This window comes from Sorghum bicolor, chromosome 3 (assembly GCF_000003195.3).
Source record: "Sorghum bicolor cultivar BTx623 chromosome 3, Sorghum_bicolor_NCBIv3, whole genome shotgun sequence".
NCBI classification, from domain to species: Eukaryota; Viridiplantae; Streptophyta; class Magnoliopsida; order Poales; family Poaceae; genus Sorghum; species Sorghum bicolor.
This window is the reverse complement of record NC_012872.2, coordinates 6890350-6898271: the sequence shown is the minus strand read 5'-3', so window position 1 is coordinate 6898271 and position 7922 is coordinate 6890350. Positions and strand designations below refer to the sequence as shown.

The 7922-nt window shown below is 47.1% G+C and overlaps 2 protein-coding genes across 2 annotated transcripts; both read left to right on the top strand.

Annotated features, from left to right (window-relative positions):
* LOC110433895 lies at positions 755 to 2754 on the top strand. The gene is made up of 3 exons (XM_021456914.1): positions 755 to 1877; positions 1963 to 2016; positions 2105 to 2754. Exons 1-3 carry the CDS (start codon positions 1600 to 1602, stop codon positions 2310 to 2312), a joined length of 540 nt encoding a protein of 179 aa, XP_021312589.1. The 5' UTR covers positions 755 to 1599; the 3' UTR covers positions 2313 to 2754.
* Positions 2891 to 7392, top strand: LOC8060838 (LEAF RUST 10 DISEASE-RESISTANCE LOCUS RECEPTOR-LIKE PROTEIN KINASE-like 2.1). Its single transcript, XM_021456912.1, has 4 exons — positions 2891 to 3788; positions 5753 to 5791; positions 6087 to 7155; positions 7246 to 7392. Exons 1-4 carry the CDS (start codon positions 2996 to 2998, stop codon positions 7355 to 7357), a joined length of 2013 nt encoding a protein of 670 aa, XP_021312587.1. The 5' UTR covers positions 2891 to 2995; the 3' UTR covers positions 7358 to 7392.

Genomic DNA, 7922 nt, shown 5'->3' with positions numbered 1-7922 from the left:
TATGGTTGGCGGTAATGTCCATAGCTTTGATTTCATTACATTTGCGTTACTGCTGCTATAACCAAACAGCTCCCAAGTGCAGCCAAGCAGCATAAAATTATTAGCTACTACTGGAGTGATGAAATGTTGAGATATGAGAGCTTACTGATGAGGCAAATGTAGATTGTGTTTTGCATCAAACAAGGCACTTATCAGGTTGCTCGACGCGTACAACAACTAGCAAATCACTGGTTATAGCAGTTCAGGTACACGCGCGCCTTCAGCGGCACTCACTGGTTACTCATGCCATCGATAGCGCGAACGCTTCCTCCGCTCGTGCTGCCGCAGCGGCCGAAACCGTTTGTTCACAGCGCGCCGGCACCAGCACCAGCCAGGGCTCGAGGTCGAGGACATGAACATGCCAGTACGACAAATGCCGGACTTGCCCAAGCGGAAATGCCACGCACTGCTACAGCAGTCAGGCTGTGTGAACGCGGGGCGGCAAAGTCGAACAGCGCATGCAAAGACTTTGTTGACCCACTGCAGCACGCGGATTGAGACATGCATGCCTCTTGTCATTCTCTGTGGTGCACCACTGGCGTCGTGTAGCTCTCTTCATTTGTGTCTCAATCCCATGAAGACTTCATCATTTGGTCTCTGTTTCCTGCCCCCCATTTGTGTTGTGCGTAGTAGCTCTGAGACGTGCCTTGCCCAAAATCCTGGCCGGCCAGGGACTGCCCAACTGGTGGTGACATTGACGAGTGGACAAGATCGTGGTGCACGGTCACTCACCACATGCAACTTGCAAGGCTACAGCACACCGCATAGTGCAGTCTGCTCGGCCGGCAGCTCGGGTCAACATGCGCCGGTGAGTCTCACACCCGTACTTGCTGCAACAGGCGGCAGCTTGTGTGAACGCGGATGGACAGATTTATTTGAAGATTGTTTAGAAATGAGGGACAGAGGCTTGTTTGAAAAGTTATAGTTAAAAGTAGTGTTTGTTGATTTATTATGAGAGAAAAATAATGTTGACTGCATATACCAAAATCAGTCGACGAGGTAGCCCTGCAAACAGTGCGATTCGGACTGCTCCTAATCATGACCCTCGCTCCATGCATGCCAAAAGCGGTTCACGGGTCGAACCTTCCCCATTTGTGCGGTTGGCTAGCAGATCCGCAAATAACCACAGGTCAAACCTCGCAGGAAGACCGTTACGCTGCTGCCAACGTTGTTACTGATTGAGCTGCTTGTGTGCAGTATACATGTATATATACCGGTAAACTGTATATACAAAAGATCACAACCAGACGAAGTGGCAACAAACTAGGTCTCCGGAGCTGGCTCTGGTGCCGGCATGGAGCGCCGCTGACCCATCTCTTCACCCTTAGCCGATGTTGACATCTATAGATTTCCAACTAGGCCGAGCACGGTGGGTTGGCCCGAGCACGGCCCGAGAAACCACGGCCCCTCCATGCTCGTGCCTCGCACGGCCCGCCACTGTGCCCATGCCTGGGCCGCCATTCTGGCCCATGGGCCAGCACGGGCACGGCACGACAAAACGGCCTAGCCCACTATCGGCACGACATTCGGGGATGGCAGCCATTCGATCTAGGGTTCGGGATGATAAGAGCTGTTGGATATGACCATTGTATTGCGTTGTATATAAGTCGGTCGGCCTCTGCCACGACCCCGAACCCTAAATCATTTCCCCCTTGCTCCCGCAGCCGCTTCGCTCAGTGCCTCAGCCGTAGCCGCTCACTCCTCTCCTCTCTGCCTCCCGCTCCAACGACGATGGCGAAGGGCGACGATGCCTCCAATGGGGGCGGGCGACAGCGGCTCGCCGCCGGCCCCACCTCTTCTTCTCGTCCACCAGATGCTCAGGAGCTTCGACGAACAATGTTAGAAACTTAACTCGCCGCCAGCCATGACTCTTCTTCTCGAAGCTCTTCTTCTTCTCTAACTTGTCGTCACCATTTTCTTCAGATCTGCTGAGCTGGTGCTGGCCAGAGCTCCTTCTACATCGTCGGCGTTGTCTAGGTACGAAACCCTAGCTCCAATTTTCTATGTTCTTGACTCATCTTCTTCAATCTCTAGTTCTTTACTGATGTTGCTCTTCTTTTGGAAGCCGATTGAGGCCAGGTCAAGCTGAAGCGAGGGTGATGCCCCGGCCTCCGCCCTCTGTCTCCGAAGACACGGTGGAGGCTAGTGCCACTGCCATGGAAGAAGAGATGGAGAGGATCTGCGACCTCCGAGGAAACTCCGACGACGACGACATGGCCGAAGATGGCTTAGTGCCTGGGCCGGCACGGGCACTGGCGTGCCACCGTGCCTGATGGCACGGCATGACACACTCCAACCCTGATAGGCCCGTGCCTGGGCCGCCGTGCCGCATAGTGCCCGTGCCTGGCCGTGCCCATGCCTGTGCTGTGCCGGGCAGCCCGGTTGGCCATCTAAACCGACATCGACACCACACGACACCATTGGCCATGACGTGACGACCACATAGTGGCAGCAAGGAGGGCGCCGTGCCTCCCACGTAGGATGGTGCCAAGACGACGGCGACATGCAAATTGAACAGCCAAAGCAAATTTTTTAGGACAGAGACAGTAGATTCTAAGAAGCGTGCAGGATTGTCGGGCACGCGCAGGATAGCCAATTTTTTTGTCTTTTCCTGAACGGTTGATGTTGTAATATTGAAATGAAAGTATGGAGATGAATCTGTCATAGTTGAAAAATACTGTTCGCTGATTTATTGTAAGCGAAAAACATTGCTGGAAATAAGGCTTATAAGACAAGCGAATAGAGACTAATTACATGTGGAAAAAAGGGGTCAAATCGGAGCGACCACTACTGATCAGTGCTGGAGACAAAAGCGGGGACTTATCTGACCGCTTCAACACACCATCCAGCACGGCAACAACAAAAGATAGTTGTGGTGGCCTCCATGAAATAGCCAGGTGAGGTGACCCCATTCGATCCATGATCTCTCCCAACACCGACGACTAGCAACACACACATGACTGCGCAGTTGATCTTGCCATCACTTGTTCTCCACACTGTAGCCTTCTTGTTACTACAGCTACCAAGAATAGCTGCTTCCCAAACAACAGAGCCGCCTGAACAACAAGGCTGCAGCTCGCCCAAGGCATGCGGGAGCCTGAACATCTCGTACCCATTCTGGGTGGAGGAGCCAGGAGGAGGGCAGCCGCCGTGCGGGTCGCCGTCGTTCCAGCTCAAGTGCAACAGCAGCGGCGCGTTCCTGAGCCGCTCCATGTTCCAGGCGTACCGGGTGGTGAACATCTTCTACCAGAACAGCTCCCTGCACGTGGTGGACGAGAACCTCCCGCTCGCCGACGGTTGCCCGGCGCCGTGCTTCAACCTCACGCTCAGCATGGGGTACATGCCGGAGCTCGCCATCAGCAGAGCCAACAGCGAGCTGCGGTTCCTCTCCCGGTGCGACGATCCTGTGCCGGAGGTCGTGCCTGGGTTTCAGCGCATGCCTTGTGACAACGACTCGTTCGTCGGGTTTAGACGGCGGTTCGGAAGCCACGGCGGCGGCAGAGAACACGGCGGGGCAACACCGCCGCCGGGCTGCCTTGTCTCTGTCGTGCCTACTCTCCCGGCGACAGATCGGGACAGCAGGCACAACTACGTCGGGAGCATGAGGAATGGGTTTCTGCTGGAGTGGACGGTGGTCTCAGGGGATTGCTCCAAGTGCACGGCAAGCGGCGGCGAATGCATGTACCCTGACAACGGCCTGGGTTTCTCCTGCAATTGCCCCGACGGCATACATTACCCAGTGAATTGCGGTGAGTACAAGTTGGTTCAAATTACGCTACGCTCCATGTATGGGTCATCAGTCGATACGTTTCTTAATTTTGGAGACGGTAGGAAGAATCAAGTCAAGTGATGGTTCTTATTAACTAGCAAGCATGATTCCGTAGTAAAACATTTCCTAGGTCTGTCACCACCTATCATGCGGTGACGCAAAATTGCAAACCATCAGATCATGTTTGATGGTGTCATGGTGCAAGTCTCCATGCAGGCAAACAGGGGACCTGTCTACCTTAGCTCTGTTCACATGGCATTAAGGCCAGTCTCAATACATGTTTCATGAGAGTGTCATGCACATTAAATAGAATGCCACATAAGCAAAATTGCTGACTTGGCAGGGTCATTAAATGAAGGAGTTTCATCAGATGAGAGAGGAGTTTCATTCCCATGAAACTCCTGTGGCTCGGTTACCTAGTTTATAGTTTTGGTAAGTATGTCATGAAACTATGCATTGAGACTGCCCTAAGCAGAGTACAGGAGACTTTGACTAGGTGCTGATATTGTGGGTTCCACTAACCTGAAAAGCTCATTAATTAAATGTGTGTGTGTGGTGGGGTGGGGTGGGGGGGAGTGTTAACAATCAAGTGGTTATTGGTCAAGACTTTTCAGAATTTGAGTGCTCTCTCTCTCTCTCACACACACAACTTCATTTAGTTTGCTCCTTAAAGTTGAGCATTAAAGCCACTCCAGCAATAGCCCTCGAATCAATGTCCTTAATTACTTTCAATTCGAGGGCTTCTTTTACTTCTGAGGACTAGTTTTTTTATCCACTTGAGCAAGAGCCTTTAAATCAAGGCTCCCAAATCCATTCCAGTAGTCACTAATATAATAGACACACTTGCCATTCCCTATTTTCTCTCTTCCTCGCTCTCATTGACTAAGCTATGTGCCCAACCCACTCGCAAGGAGGTCGGGTGTCAGACCCAACCAAGAGTAGTAGCCATTGGTGAGGATCCAAACCGAGTGGATTCAGAGCCACCGGGGAGGAGCTAGACGACGGTTCCCATTGGGGGAAAAGGTTGGGCACCACTAGGAGGAGACCACCTCTGCTCGAACGAAGAGGCGAGCAGGCCGGACGGAGGCAAAGCCAATAGGGAGACGCCGGGAGAAAACAAGGCAAAGGCAAAGCCACTTAGGGAACAACCAGAGAAGGTGGCCCACGCTGACGGAGGAGGCCATATGAAGGTGGTCGAGTGTTGGCCTGCGGTGTGTTGGGTGGAGCATCGGGCGGTGACGTGCCAGGCTTGAGTAAGAGTTGGTCCAAATGGGACGGAGTGATACACAACTGAAACTGAAAAATAGGGGGTTTACTTTTGGAGGCCTGAGTAGAGATCATGTTGGAATTATGTTTTTTACCTAAGCCTTTAAATTTTGGATTCGGTGCCTGTGGTATGCTAAAGTTGCTCCTAGAATGCATGGCTCTCTTTGCTATACAAACCGCAAAGAGACCAAATACTATGACGAACTTACAGCTAATGAACTAATGCATCCCGGTATTTGTGCACTATGATTATAGTGATTATTTATGCATAACAACCCTTCATTCTGTGTGCAAATTTATCTAGCGCCTCCTGGCTAGGTGATCCTCTTTTTAGCAATATATAGGATCCTTTGTCCATTATTACATCATAATGTCAACACCAGTTTTCAAAATTTGTATGGTGTCTACAAAAAATCCATGATTAACATTGTGCTCTCTATGACTCAAAATAAACCAACTTTTTATAAGTTTCATATATCAATCTTTTTTAAGTTTGACTAATTTTATACAAAAAGTATTAACATCTATGACAAAAACAAGTATAGTACGAAAATACACTTCGTGATGTACTAATTTTGTGTCATAAATATTAGTCCTTTTTACAAAATTGAGTCAATTTCTGGAGTTAACTGAATATTATGTGTTTTTTTTGTTGATTAATATTATGTGTTTTTCCAGGTAATAAGAGGACTGGCAGCAGAAGGATAATGCTGATAGGTAATTAATTATGTTCAGCCATATTTTTATATTTAACCATATATTGTGACAAATTTTTTCTATATATTATAAATTACTTTGAAAGTTCAATTTCTGCAATGCAAGATCATAGAAGTGCCACATTAAAGTTAATGTTATAATTTAGAAGAAGCAACCTTTATGCCTTTGGATAAAAGATTGGTGAATTTGGAGCTTTGCTAATACTAATTTTGAGGTCTTGCATTTTAAAAATTTTACTCTCATGATTGAAGTTTAACCGTCCATAATATAACAAATAACACGTACTTTAATTCAGTATTGATGGCAGTGGCTGGAACCTTGCTTCCTCCATGTATTTATCTGCTGATATGTCAGAGAAAGGGGCAAAAACCATGTTTTCTCATTGGTAAAATGACTATCAGGAAAAACGAAAGGAACATTGAGGTCTTAATATCATCGCATGGATCACTAGCTCCAAAAAGATATAAGTACTCGGAAGCAACAAAAATAACATCTTCTATAAATAATAATAAGCTTGGAGAAGGTGGTTATGGTGTTGTTTTCAAAGGAAGACTAAATGATGGTCGCCTAGTTGCAGTGAAATTCTTGCATGACTCCAAAGCAAAGGGGGAGGAATTTGTGAATGAGGTTATGAGCATTGGCAGGACCTCACATGTGAACATTGTTAGCTTATATGGGTTTTGTTTGGAGGGGTCAAAACAAGCTCTTATATATGAGTACATGGCCAATGGTTCTTTGGATAAGTACATCTACTCAGAGAACCCTAAACAAATTTTAGGATGGGAAAGGCTTTATGCAATAGCAATTGGGATTGCTCGCGGACTAGAATATTTGCACCATAGCTGTAACACACGTATTGTCCATTTTGACATCAAGCCTCAAAATATCCTTCTTGATCACGATTTTTGCCCCAAGATTGCTGATTTTGGTTTAGCTAAATTGTGTCGTACCAAGGAGAGCAAGCTTTCAGTGACTGGTGCTAGAGGAACAATTGGATTTATAGCTCCTGAAGTGCATTCACGAACATTTGGAGTGGCTTCGACAAAATCAGATGTTTATAGTTATGGAATGTTGTTGCTAGAGATGGTCGGGGGCAGGAAAAATGTAAAAGTAATGGTTGAAAAGTCAAGTCAGAAATATTTTCCAGATTGGATCTATGATCACTATGCTCAAAATGATGGGTTAGTAGCTTGTGAAGTTGCACAGGAAGATGAGGAAATCGCAAGAAAAATGATTTTGATTGGCCTGTGGTGCATACAGATATTACCTATGCATCGCCCTACAATAACCAAAGTTTTAGAAATGTTCGAAAGTGGCTCAGATGAATTGGAGATGCCATCGAAGCAAAACTTCAGTCAAGTGCTGTAAGATAATTTTTCACTACTCACTTATGTACCTGTCCGCCATTTTCATATTGATACATTCAACTACTTTCCTTTTTTTTTCTTTTTCAGCGAAGACCTAGCTTACAATATGAATGCAGAAAGCACAAGTCCCAGCAGTACTACGACAATACAAGCTTATAGTGACACGCTAAAGGCCAAAGAGATAAGCCTTACAAATTAAAAAATAATAATACGACGCTTACCCACGCTTTGGTATATGGGCATCTACTGCAAAGTAAGCTATACCATCAATATTAGGCATTAATTTTTTCATAGCCTCACAACATATTCCTAAAGTAGCCTGGCATGTGTACTTACATACAGGGATATTGTTTATAGAGGTAGGTGTACATGTATATTATAGATGTCTACGTATGTTATAATATATAATTCTCAAAAAAAAAATCCATACCTGCAGTGCAGAAGTATCTGTGTCCAGGGAGTCAAGAGTGCTCTGACGCAGGCACGCAGCAGCATCTGCTATCTACATATACACGTGGCTTTCTGTGTTGATGACACCTACTGAGCGCTTTGGTGGGCTAGGCCTGTTACCTATTGGGGCAACAACACCTTGGCCCTAGGCATTCGGTCCGTTGTATGCAGTGGCCGGTGGAGGAGGCCAGCATTCCCCCGTGCGGGATATAATCCTTGTTTAGTTCCAAAAAGTGAAACCGTAGCACTTTCGTTTGTTTGTGACAAATATTATCTAATTATGGACTAACCAGGATCAAAAGATTCGTCTCGTG

Excerpts from the sequence above, each read along its gene's own strand:
- LOC110433895 (XM_021456914.1), top strand. The coding sequence starts at position 1,600 with ATGATAAGAGCTGTTGGATATGACCATTGTATTGCGTTGTATATAAGT. Across the intron at positions 1,878-1,962 it reads CAGGAGCTTCGACGAACAAT|ATCTGCTGAGCTGGTGCTGG; the intron begins GTTAGAAACTTA and ends CATTTTCTTCAG. Across the intron at positions 2,017-2,104 it reads ACATCGTCGGCGTTGTCTAG|CCGATTGAGGCCAGGTCAAG; the intron begins GTACGAAACCCT and ends TTCTTTTGGAAG.
- LOC8060838 (XM_021456912.1), top strand. The coding sequence starts at position 2,996 with ATGACTGCGCAGTTGATCTTGCCATCACTTGTTCTCCACACTGTAGCC. Across the intron at positions 3,789-5,752 it reads ACATTACCCAGTGAATTGCG|GTAATAAGAGGACTGGCAGC; the intron begins GTGAGTACAAGT and ends GTGTTTTTCCAG. Across the intron at positions 7,156-7,245 it reads CAAAACTTCAGTCAAGTGCT|CGAAGACCTAGCTTACAATA; the intron begins GTAAGATAATTT and ends TTTCTTTTTCAG.